This window comes from Notolabrus celidotus, unplaced genomic scaffold (genome assembly GCF_009762535.1).
Source record: "Notolabrus celidotus isolate fNotCel1 unplaced genomic scaffold, fNotCel1.pri scaffold_283_arrow_ctg1, whole genome shotgun sequence".
Lineage (NCBI taxonomy): Eukaryota > Metazoa > Chordata > Actinopteri > Labriformes > Labridae > Notolabrus > Notolabrus celidotus.
The window spans coordinates 1-21444 of NW_023260123.1; the positions used below are offsets into that span (position 1 = coordinate 1).

The 21444-nt window shown below is 41.1% G+C and overlaps 1 protein-coding gene across 1 annotated transcript; it reads right to left on the reverse strand.

Moving 5' to 3' along the window:
• Positions 1-4: 4 nt before the first annotated feature.
• On the reverse strand, positions 5-20996 carry LOC117809440 (E3 ubiquitin-protein ligase RNF31-like; the record flags this gene model as incomplete). The annotated part of the gene is made up of 23 exons (XM_034678991.1): positions 20849-20996; positions 18074-18272; positions 17766-17912; positions 17346-17501; positions 15330-15386; positions 14984-15188; positions 14620-14806; positions 12807-12940; positions 12475-12647; positions 12005-12238; positions 11740-11919; positions 9990-10157; positions 9709-9894; positions 8183-8389; positions 7915-8088; positions 6592-6690; positions 6105-6194; positions 4536-4650; positions 3688-3800; positions 1890-2000; positions 1427-1475; positions 338-434; positions 5-167 (listed from the first exon to the last, which is right to left on the reverse strand). Coding segments are annotated over exons 2-23 (3243 nt in total), but the record flags the coding sequence as incomplete, so codon positions are not given.
• Positions 20997-21444: the final 448 nt, after the last annotated feature.

The window sequence follows — 21444 nt, forward strand, 5'->3', positions numbered from 1 at the left end:
CCTCCAGCAGTCTGCTGTAGAAGGTGAAGCTGTCCTCTCCGTCCCTGCGGCTGTCGTCCACTTTGTATCTCTTGCAGGCCAGCAGCAGCTCGTTGGAGCTGTACAGGGGGGCCGGGTCGATGGAGTGGCTGTTGATCAGGCTGACCAGGTACTCCCTGTAATGTTTCCTGGATCCCAGAAAAACGTCAAGTTAGCATCAAAACTCAACACAGCAGGGTGGAGGAGCAGGGGTGGAGCTTCAAGATCTCTTCAGGCCTTCAGCAGGAACTTTATGTATGTTTTAATTAGATTGATGCTTTAGAGTCTTTAAAGCAAAAATTAAAAGAAGACATCATACTCGCACAGTCCAGCGTGTCCAGTCTGGGTCTGAGCTCCACAGGCTGAGTCTGGCTGCTGCCCTCCCTCATCCTTCTGCTCTATCACTCCACACAGACCTGAAAAAGAGAGAGGGATAAAAAAAAATGACACCATTAGATGAAGGAAAAAGGAACTGTGGCAAAGTTTGACACTTGTACTATCCAGGAGTTATTCCCAAAGACTTTCCTAATCTTCAACACAAGCACACACAACAAGACCATAAAAACAACCACGTCCACTGCTCTGTCAAGCTTTGCAGCAAGCTAACACTCAAAACGACAACGTTAACATTTACCCTGCTCATCATGCTGATCAGGCTTAGACCAGCTCTTAGTTATGCTGCTATAGGCTTAGACTGACACACTGGGATCACACTGGGATCCTGTCTTTCCCTCTCTCTCCTCTCTCTGCCTGTCTCTTACTTTAACTCTTCCTGTCCCATTAAAGTTACTAACCATAGACCTTTCTGGAGTCCCTGAGCTCCCTTGTCTCGTAGGTTCCTCTGGATCTCTGCTGCTGTGGGCGTTCCAGACTCCAGCTGCTACAACTACTACTATCCGTCTCCCCACTATCATCTCTCTCTCTCTTCACCTCCCTCTATCCCTCTCTCCAACACGGTCTCAGCAGATGTGTGTCTAACATGAGTCTGGTCCTGCTGGAGGTTTCTGCCTGTTAAAGGAAGTTTGTCCTTGCCACTGTAACTTGCTAAATGCTGCAAAGTGCTCTGCTCATGGTGGATTAAGATGAGATCAGACTGAGTCCTGTCTGGAAGATGGGACTGGATCTGATCCGGTCTTGATGTTGGGTCTTTGTTAATAATAGAACATAGAGTACAGTCTAGACCGGCTCTGTTTGGAAAGAGTCTGAAGAGAACATTTGTTGTGATTTGGTGCTTTATACATAAAGATTATTAAGAGCTCACTACAGCAGGAAACAGGTGGGAATGTCATGAATTAAAAGAATCTGGTCTTGTTAAGCGATCATGTGACAGTGAGGTCCTCTGAATGGATCTTTCCTTAGAGCTCCACATGTGGAAATATCTAGAGGTGTAAATGTACATAGAGTCTACCTGTCTGAGTTCCAGGAGAGGGTTCAGTGTTGAAGGTCACTCCGTTATTCTGTGAGGCACAAACAAAAGGAAGAATCCTGTCAGCTCACATTGAACTTTATTACAACAAAGCTGTTTCACAGAGGACATCAAAACACACAAAATGTGATTTTAGAAAAAACACTTGCAGAAATGCAGTTTTTCACAAAGAGGAAAAGGACAGGATGTCAGCTCTTGTTTGTTAAGTTCATTAGTGGTACTGTACTGGAGTAGATGGATCAGCTGACTGGTTGTGATGGGAAGTAAAACTGGAGCAATCCTCTATGTCTCAATGGAGGTGTGGAGGGTAAAATGTGGATGTTTTTTTAAATACTGTGTTGTCTCCTCAGTGCTTTCCTTTAAAACGCTGCTTGTTTGAAATGATTGAATCATGTTTCTGCTGCTTTGCCTGCTGGTCACATTGTGTGTAGTTGTGCATGTGTACCTGCAGTAAAGCCTGTAGTCTGGAGGGTTCCCAGTCTCTCAGATAGAAGAGGCAGTCTCTGGGGTGATGAGCATGTAATCCAGAAACACTGCACTCCTCCACCGCACAGGTCTGATAGGAACACAGCAGAAGAGGAAACGTCTATAAGTCAAATCTTAATGTACTGAATGTTTCACCGGCAACGTAATGATCACAAAAACACTCAATAAAAACTTGAATTGAATGACTGATGATTCAAGATGTATTGATTCAAACACCTTACAAGTTTAACAGGATTCATTCATTTTGTGTGTGAACTTTACATTTTATTTTACTGACTAAATTACTGAGAAGTCAAATTATTGATTGAATTAAAAAACTAATTGGGGTTTGAAAAACTTCTCAATAAGTTCTTCTTTAGACTTGGAGCTCAGGGGACATCTCAGAAATGACCAAATGAAGAGCACCACTGTTTTTCCTTATTGACATGTTTGTCTATTCACATAAGCTACCTCAGTACTATTTTGAACTCTCTAGGCCACCATACCAGTAACACTGTTGGTATCATCACTACAAACCAAGCGGCAACCTCTGGCCTTAATATAGGAAGACCAAGTGTTATAAACTGCAGTTCGTCGAGTGTCCACTAGAGGCTGGCTGCAGAAACACCGGAAACCACATACACACCAATTCAAAGAAGACGATCTTTACAGCAGAAATAAACATGTTTACATCCTGGTTCAAAAAAACAGTTTAGGTCTGAATAGTTCATTTCTAGGGATGTAAGGATATATCACAAGACGGTAACAAATTGATACAAGTAAGGGTGGATTAAAATCGATTCAACATACTTTGTATCTGGATATTATTTGTAAACAGTAGGAGGCGCTATCTGCATTATACTCCTCTTGTTCAACATCATGAAGTCTCTTCCTCTCTCGTCCCTCGCTGAGTGGAGGTGTTTTAAGTTTAAAGCATATTTCAGAATCAGCTGACTGAAGGTGGAGACGCTCAGCTGGGGGCTGCAGCTGAGTGACAGGTCTCCACGAGCGCTTTTTTCTCTGCCGCCGGACTGATTCTGACCCGGTTGCACTCCCGGCTGACACCTGACCACGTTTAAATGTTTATTTTTCTCAATAAAAACGAGAAAACTGAACACTGAGTCCAGAATCTGATCCTGTTCAGTTGTCCTGTTGCAGTAAATCCACATGTTGTAGTCTGAGTCTTCACTCTATGACCATGCGTCCACAGAGATTATTTATAAGCCTGCTCCTCACGTTGATATTCAGCGTGTTTAACATTTTGAACACCTCAATATGATCCATAGCTGTTTAACACCATCAGTAATATACAGTGTGTCAGGAAGGAACATTTGATTTAGGGGGAAAAACACATTTGTCATTATTTTTGATGGAAAACGTTCATGTGTTTTAATGATTAAATGATAATTGATTATTAGAAAGAATTAGTTTAATCATTGAAGCTAAGATTACAGCTCTTCTATATGTTAATAAGGACGCTATGTTATGATAGAATCACACAACTTCAGGACAAACACACAAAGATTCATTATAAATCAGTGATCAGAGACAAATAATGCCATCTATGAATAATCAGACATCAACCCACATCAAAATAATTCACAGCTGATGATAGAAAACAAGAAATAAAAAATAGAAAAATCCAGTGAATTTATTCCCCCAAGTTTGTATTTCCTGTGTCAGTGTGTGCCACAGTCTATGTTGTTGCTCCGACACCTTCTCCTTTATTATTCTGGTAAATGAAGCATGATACAGGCGACAGTGTGTGTCAGACTTACAGTGTGGAAAGGGTTGTTGCAGCCACTGCAGAATTGGTAACGACACTGTGAGCAGCAGAAATGCATGCAGCCTCCTTTAGACAGCGCATACTGAAAGCGGCAATTGGGGCAGGCTGGAGGGGCAGAGACGGGAGGATGTGAACGATGACGGGAGGAAGGGAGACAGCAGAGAGAGAGAAAGAGAGACAGAGAGAGAGAGAGAGAGAGAGAGGAGGGAGGCAGTGTCAGTAGGAAACATTAAGGTACATTATTCTAATTTATTGTTCAAGTTTGAGAAGTTGAATTAATATGTGACTCCGTCGGGAAGGTCAGATTCAAGGCAGGGTGCCTCGTTAGAAAGGTCGAAGGTCACTGTAGGCCTAACGTGTGCTAGGAGGTGATCAGAGGGCTGCTGTGGACACCCAACACTTTAAGTACAGAAGCTTTTCAGAGGCCAGGGTGTGACCTGTTGTGACCTGACATCCACTCAACATTTCAGAATGAAGTGGTCCGGCTAGCAGCAACATCCACGTACACATAAAACCTACTCTTGGTTTCCTGCTGTGTTTCTCTCTCCTCACCTGCAGCTTCAGGACACCGGAGCGTGAACATATAACATGACAACAGTGTCTCAGTCTGCTGTAGTCAGATATAATAATACATAACATTGTGTGTAAACAGAAGCTGTGATTATGTTCAGTTAGAGTGGATGAGTGCTTTTCTTTACATGCATTATGAACGTATTATTAGAGCCCCTGTAGCTACAAACGCTTACTTCTTTCAACAACTGCTGCAGGAGGAATAATACTGTGGCAGAGAGAGAGAGACAGACAGTGTGTGTGTGTGTGTGTGTGTGTGTTGCTGCTTACTGATGCCGTTGTCTCTGAGGTATCCAGCCAGGCCCTGTCTCTGATACTCTGGATCATTCTCTCTCTTCCATGACTGGTACTGCTCACAGGACAGGCCTGCGTGCTGAGACTCCCACTGCAGAGAGAATACACAAACATGCATGTCCTGTGTGTTAAAAATGGCTCCAGCTCACTATAAGAGAGCGGTGACTCATATTTATGAATGGATTATTTTTATAATACCACTTCTCTTTTTTTTTATGTGTGTGTGTGTCAGCTGAGTCACATCTCAGACTCTCTGTTATGATATTTTGTATCTGTTACATGTTGGCGGAGTTTTTAAATGATCAACATTCACAAAGAATCATGTTTTCTTATATTTATGGATCACCTTATTACATCTAAATAAACATGGGCAGCAAAATAAAACAGGCAGTTAATAAAACACACATTAAATAAATAAAACGTATTTTAAAAGACATAAAATTCCCCTAAAATAACTCTAAAGGAATATAATTCTTCAAAAATATATTTTTTAAGATGGTTAAAATAAAATAAAATAAAATAAAATAAAATAAAATAAAATAAAAATAAATTAAATTAAATTAAATTAAATTAAATTAAATTAAATTAAATTAAATTAAATTAAATTAAATTAAATTAAATTAAATTTAGATAAAATCAGGAAAGGCTCTGTGATAAAAGTGTGTTTTAAGAGGGGATTTAAAAGAGCTCACTGACTCAGCAGACCTGATCTCCTCGGGCAGATTGTTCCAGATTTAAATGATCAATAGATTTATAGCACTGTACGTAAATGCACGTCGCAGCTCTCTCTATGGGACATGGACTCCATAATTCTGCTCCACTCGGATCACAGCAGGCGTCTAATAACTCTGAGGTCCTCTGATCAAGATTTATTGGTTGTGCCTCGTACCAGGTTAAAAACTAAAGGAGACTCTGCTTTCCAGGTTGTTGGTCCTAAACTCTGGAACAGTCTCCCTCTGAACTGAGAACTGTGGACTCTGTTGACAGGTTCAAAAAGCAGTTGAAGACCTATCTGTTTAGACTTGCCTTTATTTAATCTGTCATGATTTTGTTTTTATTTCAATCTCTGTTTTTCCTGTTAATATTTTTCTATTGTTGTTGTTGTAAAGCACCTTGTGACCTCTGTTCTTGAGAGATGCTCTATAAATAAATCTAACTTACTTACTGAAACCCATCCGCTCTCAATCAGAAGTCTGCCCCTTAAGCACCTTGAATTTGAGGAAACTAAAGGTTCCTAATGCGAAGGTGAGCTACATGACGTCATGTACGTTACATGAGAAGTCTCAAAGTGTTGTCCCATTCCCAGTTACAAAGTTTGAGCTCTTACAGCCTCCTGAACTCAATCACTTTACAGGGGATGTCAATTAAGTCAAGAAGGACTCAGGGTTTAGGGTTCAGGGTTCAGGACTCAGGGAGGAACATTGAGATTGGGCCGAACAATGCAAAGATCTTTGAGTCATCAAAGACAAAATGAATCAAACACAGACGGTACAATCATTAAGAGAGCTGAAGAAGAAGACGACAGGAAAGACTGATAGTACTTACAGGTTTCTTACACTGAGCACAGAAACTGTTCCGGCACTGAAAGCAGGTGACCTTCAGCTGATCTCCATCGTAGATGAACCCGTACGAACACTGAGGAGAGGAGAGGACAGAGAATGATTGTCAACATGGTTAATGTGACTTCACCTTTACAGACAATGCAAATACATCCATTACTTCATCTGGAAGGATTTTACCATCTCTTGTGTTTTTCCTCTTCTGATAGATGCAAATAGGCAAATTCAAAAGAAACACTAACTAAACTTTGGACTCTGATTGCAGTCATTGGTGGTTTAAGCTGATATGATTTCTTTAGGTATTCATAAAGTTAAAACTTTCCACTGGTCTGGTTCTTCTTTAGCATGTCACTCAGCCAGCAAAGGAATGTCTACAGGTCACCTAAAGATGCCTAACGTCACTTCAATCAAGATGATTATTATAATAACTAAAGATCCTGACGCCTCTGCAGACTGCAGAACTTTGCACTCACGTGACAGCACCAGAGGAACTTGGGGTCCTTGATCAGGGCCTGTTCTGTCAGCTTCTTATGGAACAGCTCGTAGACCTCAGACTCCAGACACTCTCGCAGCTGAAGCACAAAACACAAGAACACGACATGGAAATATGTTACTGCTGTTTATGATGCATGGGCTGTGACACCCAAAAAACACAGGCATCACCCTTTAAAGGTGCACTTCTAGATGATGAGCCATGGAGATCAGTTTACTCTACGGGGTGTCTGGTCAGTCTATGAACACAGATCAGTTTTGTCTTGGCTCGGTTTGAGCTTTGACACATAGTGTAACAGTAGTGTCATGGGTTGATCTTAGTTTGGGCTCAGAGAAAATAAAGCCTGGGTTATCAACTGGACTTAAAACAGGCTGCAAGAATCTGATGAAAGACACATTTTTATGATGTTGACTCCTGCAAGGACTAAATACTACTCTGCTTCTTTTTTAACAGTCCAGTCCGTCGTATAATATCAGAGCAGAGCCAGATCCACCAGATCCACCAGATCCATGTCCGGGTTGTCTCCAATCCGCTGCAGTCTGGAGCAGGACCGCCGGACAGCTGGAGTCATGTGACCAAGGTTTTCCCTTGTAATCACTGAATCAAGGATTCTCCTCCTCCTCCTCTCCTCATCCATGTTGTCTTTCTGGTCCTCTGAAAACCTCTGACCTGTTGACTCCAGGCCTGGCTCCACTCATCATGACTTTGGTTTGTTGTTGTAGTTAAGTGAAATACGATCTGGTGATAACACAGAGTGTTTTATTCTGAAAATTAACCGGATGTTTTCATTTTGTTTTGGTGAAACCTGACTTCCTGTCCCGCTCCACCTGCTCTGTTGAGATTGATGCTGCGGCATCCAGCAAAAATAGAAGTCTAGTGTATCTGATCCGGAGGGCTACATGCAACAGAGTGGATCCAGTGGAAGTTAACTCACTGACTACAATTGAAACCAATCAGATGCGGTTGTTTGTTGATTCGGCTCCCACCTGCCAGTTCAGAGACACAGCTGGAGCGTAATGGAGCGGATCCAGTGGAAGTTAACTCACTGACTAGAATAGAAACCTAACAGATCCGGTGCTGTGACGGATCGGAGTTGGACGTGGATCTGGTGGAATTTGGCCGTAAGTCTCAATGCTGTGTGACACTCCAGAGACAGCCCTCCAGAGTGCGCCTCATCTGCATAGGCTACAGCTCTCACTGCAGTGGTCCAGGGTTTTGCTCAGACCCTGGGCCCTTTGCTGCAGGGTCAAACTGGGTGAAGGAGTAGGGATTAGGCTCATAAGAGTCCATTCTGTTACCCCACCTGGATGTCTAAAGTTGAAAAGTAGCTGTTGAGGTGTTCAGGGTCATTGATGTCCGGCTCCCAGCAGACCGGACACACCATGTCCCTGATGTGTTTGTCCCTCACAGCGATGGTGAAGTGCTGCCGGAAGCAGCCGCAACACACCGAGCACTGGCAAGACGTCAGGGACTGCATCTGAGAGAGGAGACAAGGTGAGTGAGAAGGAAGTCAATACAGACACAGCACGCTTCAACGAAACCACCCAGAGGACGAGCGTCTCTGTCTATACCTTGCTGTGGGGGAAGACAGAGAGGCAGATGGGACACTCTTTAGCTAGAACTCTCTTGATGAACTCCCGGTCGTGAGACTCCCTCACAGCCATCACTACATCCTCCAGGGAGTAGGGGGCGCTGTGCTCCAGAAGCAGGGACAGCGCCAGCTCACAACGACCCCAGCTAGGAAGGTCATACACGGCGAGCAACCTCCGACAGATACGCTGGAAAACAAGACAGAAAAGACATGATGGGATCAGACATGAAGACTACACAGGTCCTCACAGCTATCACAGAAAGCTCTACAAGGTTCATCTTTACAACATCCACTAACGCTTTTAAACACTCAGGGCTGCAGAGATTTGACTGAATTCTTCTGCACCAGTATCTGTCTTTTCTGCATCTTTCTCTAAGGTTTATTTACTCTGTCTCACTCTTTGTGTTTCACCTCTTTAACTGTGCATCTGGCATCATTTTGCATCATGGAGAAGCACCGTTAGCTTATCCGTAGCTTTAGAAAATATATAAACTAGTAGTCAAATAACAGGAATTATTTTAGTTTCATGATGAGCTATAAAGCCATTCAGATCCTATACCAGAAGTGTATTTCTTTCTTCAGTTAGCTTTTCAAGGCAGTGAAGGGATTCATTTATTGTACAGTCTATGTTTGCAACACAAGTGAGTGGTTATCTGTCAGCTGATTAATGACTGTCACATGACTTTAGAGTCTGTTTGCAGCACAGCAGATGAACACAAACTTTGGCACACCCCTTTTCTTTAAAACCAGGAACTGAAAACCTCTGCATGGAGAACTGAAAGTCTCCAGAGTTTCAAGAGATGATTGCAACATGTTGCAATCTTCTCCGCCCTTCTCTCACCCCTCACACCGCTGCTATCCTGGTCCACAGCCTCGTCACTTCCTGCATTGATTACTGTAACTCGCTCCTCTTCGGTGCCCCTCACAAATCCCTCAGTAAGCTTCAACTGGTTCAGAATTCTGCAGCCCCTCCCCCCTCTTTTCACCACATCACCCCCGTCCTCCAGCAGCTTCACTGGCTCCCGGTCAAATTCATGACTTTCAAAATCCTCCTGTATACATTTAAGGCCATCCACAACCTCGCCCCCCTGTATCTGTCTGACTTCCTCCGTATTGTCACCCACTCTTGCACCCTCAGGTCTTCCTCCTCCCTCCATCTCTCTGTGCCCTCTGCCCGTCTCAGCACCACTAACTCTGGAACTCAAACATTGACTCACTACCCCTCTTCAAATCCAGACTCAAAACTCATCTGTTCAAAACTGCTTGGTTCAGTTTAGGGAACGGTCATGGTTTGAGCTTAAGTGATGGGTGAAATGATTTTTGGTTTGAGAGGGGTCCAGAGAGAAAGAGAGAGAGAGTGTCTATCACTATGTCCTGCAAAACCTCACACAGTTACTGTAGATAAAACACTTTTGAAGAGTCCAACTTCATCTTTGAATAATAGATACTGACTAAAGCAACAACAGCGTTGACGTTTCCATGCACCGTCTCCAGATGTGCTCCCACCTGTTTGTCGGGGTGATGGATGTCCACAGGCTGCTCAGGCTTGTCGCTCCAGATGCGCTTGTGGAAAGCTTCCAGCAGGGGTCGCTGCAGCAGGACCAAGGCCCCTCTCACTTCACCTCCACTCTGCCTCAAAACCTCATGACAGTGAGCCTCATCACTGAAGCCCAGCGCACACAGCTCCCTTACCTGAGAGAGGGGGAGAAATGATGATGTCATCTGCAGTATAGGAGGGAGGACTGAAGGAGGATGAATCTCTAACAGTCAGTGAAGGCTTGGATCACCTTGGCGAGTCTGTCTCTCAGAGCTTGTCTTGCAGCTTTCTCAGTGTCGCCCCCTGCTGACAGCCACGCCTGCTTAGCCTCCACTCTGGATAACTGGACCCCACTTTCTCTGTCTGGACTCTCAGAGTCTTTCACATGAGACTCAGGGGGAGCTTCACGTGACGTGCTCTGTGAGGGAGAGACAGCAGGAAAAAAACAGAGACAGTTCAAGAGAAGCTCTGCATGTAGGCTTCAGGTACCTGAGAAAGATAGAAAAGAAGAGATTTTCAATCAATCAAGCACGCTGATCTAATGTTTACATGTTGTCTGAATATACACGGCTGCTCACAGACCCGCGTTACTTCAACCCTCTGAATCTGATCCAGAATCTGATCCTGACGGAGAGGCGCCTGCAGCAGGACCATTGGTCACAGATTTAGTGTTTCTTGTTTTATTTATCAGTATGTAGACATGTGTCTTGGTACACAGCTACGAACATGTAGCTATGTGGCTATGCTAACTACCGCTAGCACTTTAACATGAAAAATAAAAATCATCCTCTAGATCTTCAAATCTGCAGACGTGGGGAGTAAAACCGACCTCTACCAGAAAGGCAGCAGGACCTTTCTGAAGGATTGGTCACAGATTTAGTGTTTCTTGTTGTTTTATTTGTCAGTATGTTGACGTGTGTCTTGGTACACAGCTACAGCTACAGCTATGAACATGTAGCTATGTAGCTATGCTAACTAGCGCTAGCACTTTTCCATGATAAATAAAAATCATCCACTAGATCTTCAAATCTGCAGACGTGGGGAGTAAAACCGACCTTTGTGTTTATTAAGACAGCCTACAACTAGCATGCCTCCCTCCTAAGCTCCTTGTTAGCACACATGTGTGCAGGGAATGAAAAACAGAGGAGGGGTTGAGTTGTATTTTATACAGTCTATGGGCTGAACAAGCTCCGAGCTCTGACTCCGTGACAGACCGGATATTGTTGTTACGTATCAAAAACACGGAAGTCTGAAACGGCTCGTTTTACACACATTTACAGAAAGGTGGAGAAATCAGAACAGGGGCAGAATGGATTCTTTTCATTCTCTGGGGGTTTGTAGACAGGGACACATATTTCAGGTAGAGAACCATTAAAAAGTCCATTTTGCATGATATGTCACCTTTAAGTAATGTGCATTTTTATTTCATTATTATTATTATTATTATTATTCTTTCTGTTTCAGTCAATCATAACACCCTTATGTTACATGCTATCGTTGAACCGTAGCATCATATCATGTCAATAAATTAATTTGACGGTCTGAAGCTCTTGTGGGTGTGAGGCCATATGAATCGCCTCATCAATGCATGCATGAAGTATGTGGAGGGACACAGCTTGGTGGATTCTGTTTATAGGTCAGTCATGTCTGCACCAGGATATCCCAGATGGTCACCTTCTGAATATGGAGAACCATCTGCCTCTGATGAGTGACAGTTCCCCTGCTTCTAATGAATGAATCATAATGAGGCTTACTACAGAGAGTAAGGGAACATGGGGATCAAAGAAAGCCAAAACATCAAGATTCAGATTTGTAAAAAGCACAACTTTGGAATGCCAGGATAACCTCAGCTATGAGAGGGTTTTGCAACAGAGCTATAAGTGTTTAAAATGTGAATGTCTTTGCATCACTGCATTACAATAACCCCACTCCTGTGATCTGACCGGTTTGGATCTATCAGGTTTAAACAGGCCTTGAAGTTCTGAGGTATGCATACTAACCGTGGTCTCCATTATGGTCCTCTCATACTGAAGGGAAGACGTCGCCGCCAATGATCTGATCTGGTCCAGCAGCAGAGGGAGTTCTGTCTTTAACCACTTGCAGGGCAGGAGGCTGCTGTCCTTTGTCACTCTCAGGCTGGTGTACACCTCCTCTGGACTCACTCCTTTCTTCTCTCCGTCCTGACACAGACACAAAAGATAGAAACACTGTCACACACACACCTGATGTAGTTTAAGGAAATCAACGTTATCAAAGGCGACTTGCTCTGATCAGTCGAATCAACTTCAGTCCCTCCTCCTTCATCAGTCTCTGCCTCAAGGAGTCCAGATCCTCGGAGGCGGGCTGTTTGGGTTTGATTGACAGGGCAGGGACGCGTCTGACGGGAGACGGAGGGCGGAGCCTCACAGGTAAGGGTGCAGGCTCTGGATGAGACAGGTCACACATCTCGCACACTGTTGCAGGGGAGTAGTTCAGATACGTGCAAAACTGACACACCCACTGATCGGACAGAGACAGAGAGAGAGAGAGAGAGAGAGAGAGAGAGAGAGAGAGAGAGAGAGAGAGAGAGGAAGACATAAACCAAAAGTCAATTCAATATTACTTGGTTGTGCAACTTTGTGTTATAAAGAAAAAACATGTGAATGCTGAACTTGCAAGGAACGGAGGACTTCAGGCAACAAACATCAGAACTTAAATTAAACTGGATCAGTCCTGCTCGCAAGGAAGTCACTGACCTGACTATCAGGGTCACCAGGCATGCCCAGTACTGGTGCTGGTGGTCTGGGGGGGAGGATTGGAGGGTGTGACGGGGTCACTGGAGGTCGTGTCGCCAAACGAGGTCTTTCACACACCTCACAGAGGACGCTGCTGGCTGCGTTCACCATGGTGCAGCTCTTACACTGCCACTCTGAGGAGAACACACACATCTCAGTTATCCTCTTTTATGAGTCATGCTCATTCCTCCACTTTATAAAGCTTAAAAATCAAACACTGTATTAATGATTCAAAGTGATTTTGTTTCAGTTTCAGTGACAGGAGAGGAACTGGAGAGTGGAGGAGCACAGACCGGAGATGGTGGCTGGTTGAGATTCGTCTGTTTTAGAACCGAGCGGTTCCATGCGAGGGAGCTCACACTCCTCACACAGCACATCCTGAACAGAGTTGACTTTGGTACAGTGAAGGCAGCGCCAGGTGGATGAACTGAAAGAGGAGAAGAGGAACATGAGTGTGAATTTGTACAGATATTAAACATCCTGGTTAACTTACAAGCACTGAGATCAAACTGCTGAGTTTCACTGAAGGTGCTTTCTGACCGCAGGAACTTTCCCCAGGAACTGTGGACCTTTTGAGGAAATAAAGGTGCATTTTGAGTTCTGGGGTCTTTTAGCCCCCAGAACTACTTTACCCTGAACTAAAAGGTTCCTGTGCCCCCATTGTTGTCTGCGTTTCGACCTTGGGCTGAAGTCCCAGGTAGATTGTGCAAATCAGGCCAGTGACTTATGAAGAAAATAAAAAGTAAATGCACTACACCACCAGACCAGTAGAGGGCAGTACAACAAAGACGAATACCAGTCATCACAGATGACACCATAGTAGCAGACGGACAGGCAGGTATCATTATGAGCAACACAACAGTTAGCCTGTTAGCATGAAGAGACTCAGCTGGTCTGTTTTAGATGGTGCTATATTTCATCACAGATGGATTCACTGAATCAACACGTGAGAGGAGATAAGCGCGAGTAGCAAAGACGTTTCAACACGGCTTTAAAATCCTTTTGAACTCAAAAAGCCGTGGCAGAGATCGGCTGGTGTTTTGGTTTAAACAGCGACCCTGTTAACTGGAGACTCTCAGCCGGATGCATCCCTCATAAACGTCTTTAGACCATCATTAAATATCTGATGAGGATATTTTGAAATCTTAATAAAAACTAAACTAGTTTGCATTCCCAGAAACTCCCTCTGTGTTTCAACAGCTGTGTAAACTCCACAAACACTGACACGTTCAGCTGAAGGTCTCCAGTTTACAGGGTCACTTTTAAAACCGGAACACCGGGAGGAGAGACGCATTCACGGTGGGCTGAGAGAAGACTACTGTTACAAGCTGCTAAATCAAGAGAATCACAGCTTCTTCTTTTGAAAAGTACACACACATACAAAAAAGATAGAACAAATAAAAACTAATGAAAGAAAGAGAAATCATTGAAGGGGGAGATTATCTACCCCTGGTTGAAAAACGCCTTATGCATGTTTTGTCAGCAGGAACCAGGGTCTAAATTTTGTTCCAGGGTCGTTGATCTCCCCCTGAAAAGCCCCTGATCTTTCCAAATGTCCAGGAACTTGTGGGGGCTGGGCTTACAATGCTGACCATTTCTGATTGGTCGAATACCCGCAGTGTTTTTATTTCACCCTCCATCTACAATAACATCACACACACCTGTGATCCACTTGGTTTAATAACTCCTTAACATTAGTCTTATCTGAGCCTGATAGTGTGAATGCGTCTCTCCCGGTGTTCCGGTTTTAAAAGTGACCCTGTAAACTGGAGACCTTCAGCTGAACGTGTCAGTGTTTGTGGAGTTTACACAGCTGTTGAAACACAGAGGGAGTTCCTGGGAATGCAAACTAGTTTAGTTTTTATTAAGATTTCAAAATATCCTCATCAGATATTTAATGATCGTCTAAAGACGTTTATGAGGGATGCATCCGGCTGAGAGTCTCCAGTTAACAGGGTCGCTGTTTAAACCAAAACACCGGTCCATCTCTGACATGGTGTGTTGAAACAGCTTTGCTACTCGCGCTTGTCTCCAGTCTCTTAGCCTGAACTGTCATACATACTATGTTGTTAAAAAATTACTTTGCAAAAACTATAAAATCCTGACCTTTGACTGTTCCTGTTTTGGGCGCATGAGGTTGATGATGATGATGATGCACATGTGACAGCCATTCGGCGGTGGTTGGCCCGGTCAGGGTAGGAGTGGTACAGTCTGTCACACTCGGAGCAGAGCCCCTGGAGGCAGGTGAGGCAGTGGGTGGAGATACGGAATATTTCACAGATGGTACAATTCTCTGAAACACAGAAACACAGAGCGAAACAACCTCACAACACTTCTGCTGCATGAACACACAGGAGGTTACCTTTCAGTACCCAACATTATGGGATGTGAAGGAAGATAAAAAACACTCCAAGTGTAGAGTACAATAAAACAAGTTGGAACTGTTCGTATCTGAAGTTTCTCCTCTAACCTGGGTGTTTGTTTGAGGAGGTGGAGAAGACTTGAATGGACCTGAGACTCTGGTGGTTGGAGGACAGGGAGCGGCCGTGGCTGCTCTTCCTGGAGGAGTGATGAGAGGAGTGGAGCGGGAAGGCCAGAGACTTGGTCTGACCCTTTGAATGGCATGACGTGGGGGAGGACTGGCAGATCACAGCGTCAGTGTTCAGACCCACGTCCTTAAAGAAGAGAAAGGAGGGTCAAAGCAGACCTGAAGAGCTGTCCTTTCAGGTCATCATACACTTCATGCTGCAATAAGCATCAATGGTTCTTGATTGGTACCATATTGAAGTGAACAGCTCCGGTGTAGTGGACTGTACCTTATGTCTCAGTGTAGGTATGATCCTCTCGTAGAACTCAGGGTGTGGGTGAGCCTCCTGGGGTCAAACAAAATCAGACATTACTGTCTGTGTTTTTATCCAACACCAGCTCTGGAGGAGTTGTTTAAATATATTTGGACTACACAGCCAAAAAAATGAAGCCCTACCTTCTACATGACAGGATTAAAGAGTCTAAACTAACACCAGGCAGAATCCAGAGCTTCTGCTGCCTGAGGGGAAGTCAGCCTCTGCATAACCAAGCACTTTTTACTGAAGTGTGTGAACACTGCCTGCTGCTAATTGGTGAAAATCATACAGTGTGGTCAAGCCAACTACTTAGACCAGACTGGTGACAAACCATGCACCTGCTGCTTGACCACAATCATGTGTAGACCTTCAGCCTCTGGAACTCTCTCCCACTGGACATCCATAGAATAGACTCTCTCTATTTCAAACTGGCATATTCACCTTGATCACACTGCACTGTATCTTGTCTTGCTAATGTTATCAATCACAATTTTACATTGATATTGTTTTTTACAACCCTTGAGTGTTTTGAGAGACACCTATAAAAAATGTAAAACATTAACAGTAATAATAATCATTATTATTATTTTAATTATTGTCATTATTCATATAATTATTATTTTGTAATATTATATTTATCATTATTAGTAGTATTATTAATAGTTTTATTATTGTCATTTGTATTAATATTATAATTATTTTACTTTTTATATTATTATGATCCTAATTATAATTATATGTTATCATTATTATTATTATTATTATTATTGTTGTTATTGTTGTTATTATTGTTGTTATTATTGTTATTATTGTTGTTATTATTATTGTTATTATTGTTGTTATTATTGTTGTTATTATTGTTATTATTGTTATTATTATTGTTGTTATTATTATTGTTGTTATTATTGTTGTTATTATTGTTATTATTATTATTATTATTATTATTGTTATTATTGTTATTATTATTATTGTTATTAGTAGTAGCAGTTGTATTATTATTATTATTATTATTGTTATTATTATTATTATTATTGTTATTATTATTATTGTTATTAGTAGTAGTAGTTGTATTATTATTATTATTATTATTATTATTATTATTATTATTATTGTTATTATTATTATTATTATTATTGTTATTATTATTATTATTATTATTGTTATTAGTAGTAGTAGTTGTATTATTATTATTATTATTATTATTGTTATTATTATTATTATTATTATTATTATTGTTATTATTATTAGTAGTAGTTTTATTATTATTATTATTATTATTATTATTATTATTATTATTATTATTGTTATTATTATTAGTAGTAGTTTTATTATTATTATTATTTTTTTTTTATTATTATTATTATTATTAGTAGTAGTAGTTTTATTATTATTATTATTATTATTAGTAGTAGTAGTAGTAGTAGCAGTAGTAGTAGTTTTATTATTATTATTATTATTATCATTTTATTATTATTCTTAATATAGTTACTATATTATTATTATTTATTTCATAACTATTATAATTATAATAATGATGATGATGATGATGATGATGATGATGATGATGATGATGATGATGATGATGATGAAGATGATTATTATCATTATTATGACTATTCTTTTTAATATTATTAATCTACAGGATTGTTCCAGGAATGGACCCTTGAGGCTGACTCCAAAAAAATCTAGTCAATACCCTCAGAGCCTTATGATAGAATGATAATTTGGACACTTAAATTAAAATATTACAGTTTATAACAGTCATTGTTTTGGTCTCAAAAGCTCATTAATGACAATTAAATTTCAAATTGTGAATTTATTTATAAAAGTCTGAATATGTTCAGTATTTCAGTATTTGTCATGAGGTGTGCTTCACTCTTTGACTGTGTGTAAAGTTCAGTCCCTCGCACTTTGACACACATTTTCCTCCCTTATTAGAATGCCATTCAAGACAAACTCAGCGAGGTGTTCTGAGGTCAGACATTTTACCTTGATGAGCATTTCCAGCTCCATCCTCAGGCTCATCACTTCCAGGGTTACTGCAGCTACTTTCCCAACGTCTGGGTCTGTGATATCTTCAGGGAAGCTGAGGCCATCCGCCTGCTGATTGGAGTAACCATAGAGACAGAGTACTGCTCGTCCTCCCTGTGAGCAGAAGAGCAATCAGTGATGTGATGCACGCATTACTTTATGTTTACTTTTCTAAAATCATGGCTTTAAAACGAGAACAGAGAGTGAGCGTGTGAGAGAACAGGTTTAAAGATGTAAGGAAGGAGTCTAACTCTCTGCAGGGATGTTTGAAACATGAAAATCAGAACATCAATATGTAATGAAGGCTCCAGTCATTGCTTTTTTTATGACTTCCTGTTGTTTTAGGAGCTTTTTAATAATCCATAATGTTAACCTTACCTGAATAGCATCGACAGTGGCCCTGAACACCGGGTTGTTGTGCTTCACCGTCCTCCAGAACTTGGGCCTGTTGGGATTTGTCAAGTTGCAGCCATACTTCTCCAGGATGTTCAGAGCAGTGGACAACCGCTGGAGGGAGGCGAGGGTCTGAGAACGACAAGACAACAGAACATATGAGAGAAAGTTAGCAAGCTACAGTCGACTAAATCACATCATCTATCATCAGGTAAAAACATTTAAATAAAGAAATAAAGCAAACTGCCCTCAGTGTCTCATTTGTGGTTCCATCTCATCCCTGTCTTCCTTACCTCCTTCCTGTTGTTGCCGAAGCTGTTCTCAGTCACCATGGTCTCAGCAGTGATGTGTCGATATTTGGAGCAGGGAGGTAAAGACAGATTAGCCATCGCCATCACTCCAGCTCGCACCTCCACCACCCGGCCACCAGAGTACAGACACACTTCAGCCCGACTCCGCACCTCCTGCAGGTCCTCTGACAGCGACGGCATTCTACACACACACACACAAACACACACAGACACAATGGAAGAAGGAAGTCTGTAAACTGTCTGCCCTCCTACATTTACACCAGTCAATGTTGTGAAGAGAAAACATCAATAAAAGCTCAGCCTTGAAGAGTCAGACTGCACAATCCCACACAGTGGAGCACACTGGAGCTGGAGCGTGTGTAGATAGTGATGCCCGGTGAACGCTGCTTAGCTGAGGGAAAGAGGGGCGATGGATGGATCGGGTCTGTTTGTCAGAGTTTGAGCAAGGACCCTGATTTGAAATTCCAAATGAGGATCTTCTAAAGGAGACACAGACTAGAGTTGGAAGCTCTTTTGGGCAACAAATTGGGAGGGCTCTTTACTTCTCCAGCCTCACATGTGCATACTCATAAGTGCTCAACACAACATGCAACTGATACACTGCTAAAACTGAAATCTAAGTACGATTGAATATCTCCCTAGTTTCTCTCACTGAGCAGTTTTTATGAGTGTTTCACTTGTTTTCAGTGTTTTGGTCCTAAATGATCTCAGTGAGATATTACAGCTTGTTACTGAGATAATTTAGGACCTATATTGAGTAATACATGCTTGAAACTAGAATATCAACTGTTACAAAGCTGTTTGATCAACACTCACAAATATAAAAATGCTTTTTCTAAGTCATGATTTCTTATTCCAAGCCTGAAATAAGAAATCATGACTTTGTATCACAATTGTATCTCTTCACACAGTTAGAGCAAATGACAGCCAAATGTAATCCACTGTTTTATTTTCAATGAAACAATAGAAAATATGTACTACTATACATTAGTACAGTTGGCACAGTACTGTACACTTAACTGACACTTAATATTTAACCCTCCTGTTATGTTGCGGTTTAAATTGACCCTTTTTTAAAGTTCAAAAATCTAAAAAAATAATGTTAAAAGTATTTTTTCGGTATGTATGTACATATATAAATATATATATGTAGTTGTTTCTGTTCTCTAATTTTTCTTTTGTTTTATATTCTATTGTTGTTATAGTTGTTTGCTCTTATCTTCTTTATTTAATATTCTTATTATTGCTATTATTATTAGATTTTTGACTTATTTATTTTCAAACTGTGAATTTCAATTCTATTTATAATTTATGTGTCTTTATTTCCTTTATTTGCATAAAATGTAAATAATAATAATAACTGAGCACAAATTCTTTAATTTGACTGTAAGATATAAAATAAAAATAACATTATATATATATATAAAAAAAATATGTTTTTTTCGGTATTAAACATCTTTGCTGGGCTTAACCGGTGAAATCAACATATAAAATTAAAATGGTCCACTTCACATTTTAAGCAATAAATGATTTCCAAACCTGCTAAAAACAGCCTAAAAATCTGGGCAGCATGTGACAGAAGAGGTGTCTCGTGTTAATTTATCAACATCACTTCATTAAAAAAATAATGAAATCAAAATTCAAAATAAAATAAAAGAAAACCTGTCATTTTAAACTATTGTATTCATATTTAGGTCTTTCCAATGTACATTTAAAAAAAATTTAACATTATTTTTCATTAAAAAAAAAGTGAGTTATCCTCATTGAAGCATGATCTATGAGAATTAAAGAACATCATTGCACCAAATATTGATTTAAATGGTCAGAAATGAAGTTAAAATTAGATTTAAAAAAAAATGTGTATTGGGACTTTTTGGGGTTCTGACACATTTTGATAATTTAATATGCCCCGGGTCAAATTGACCCAGGAACATTATTGCTGTTCCAGAGAAACGAACATAACAGGAGGGTTAAACATTTAACATTTCAAACCGTTTCATACAGAAATAATTACATTCAGATAAGTGCTTCCAGATTACAAGGCAGAAAATGATCCTACATAATGAGAAATATATTCTTAACTTAGTTTTTAGTGTAACTTTACTGGTTTTAAGAAATGTAATTTAGTGCATGTCATTATGTCAAGATAATGGCAATAGCATTCCCTTAATTTAAGAATATTTTTCAACATATTGAGAAAAGAAGTCTCATATTCATTTATTTAAATCAAGAGAAATACACTTGTTATTAGTAAAAATACACTTATTTTAAGGTGTGTCTGGGTTCATTGAGGTTAGATATTTCTACTTGTTTTGGAAAGTCTTGACAAGCCAAATGTTCTTGTTATGTTGGCAGATAATTTTGCTTAGTTTAAGTTATATACCTCCAATTTTTATATATTTATCCTTGTTTTTAAAGGCTGTTTTTTTGCAGTTGTACTGAAAGCATATGAGGATGTCATTAACTGATGTTCACACTCCATCCTAAGGATAATATTATTTACATATTAATATAACAGATTGTTCTGTCTCAAATCCTTGAGCAGTCTGAGTCTGCACTGAAACAGAACAGGGCCACTAGCATGGCTACCAGAGGAGGTGTATGAGGCTGGTAGCAGTCTGTCTCTTGTTCATTCATCATTTAATCAGGTGTTGGTTTACTACTGCATCAGATGGTGGCCATACAACAGTCACCTTACACAGAGGCCATTCACAAAAACACAACTGTGTGCAAACATTAAAGATGTGAAACACAAACATGAGAGAAAGCCTGAGATGTGCTGCTCCACATGAGGTGTAGGCGCTCCTCCTCCTGTGCAGCTGCAGTGCAGACTACATGTGTATCTTTCATCATATCATGGTGGAGAAGATGAATCCGTGCATTAGTGAGGCTGGACTATCACTATCACTATCACAGCAAACCATCGCCGGTCTGTACTGGTGTGGCTTCCTACCTCTGGTCCAGAGGAGATCACAGTAAAATCCCGGATCGGCTCCTCCCTCCCTCAGCACGCGGAGTCCCCTCACGTCGAGCTGCGGGCGCATCAACGAGGCGGTCTGCAGAAACCGGTCTGTGCAGGAGGGGGGTCAGGGGTACAGGGGGGAGGGGGGACGGGTCTATGCACCGGGACCATACACTGCACTGTCACCACAAAATGGTAAAATACATCTCTCTCTCTCTCTCTCTCTCTCTCTCTCTCTATCTCTCTCTATCTCTCTCTCGCTCTCTCTCTCTCTCTCTCTCTCTCTGCTGAGGAAAACATGGACGCAGTGAGAGTGACGTCACGCATGTATCTGAGCGTCTCTCTGTATGAAATTATGATGTATGAAATATGTGAAGGATGATATGAATAA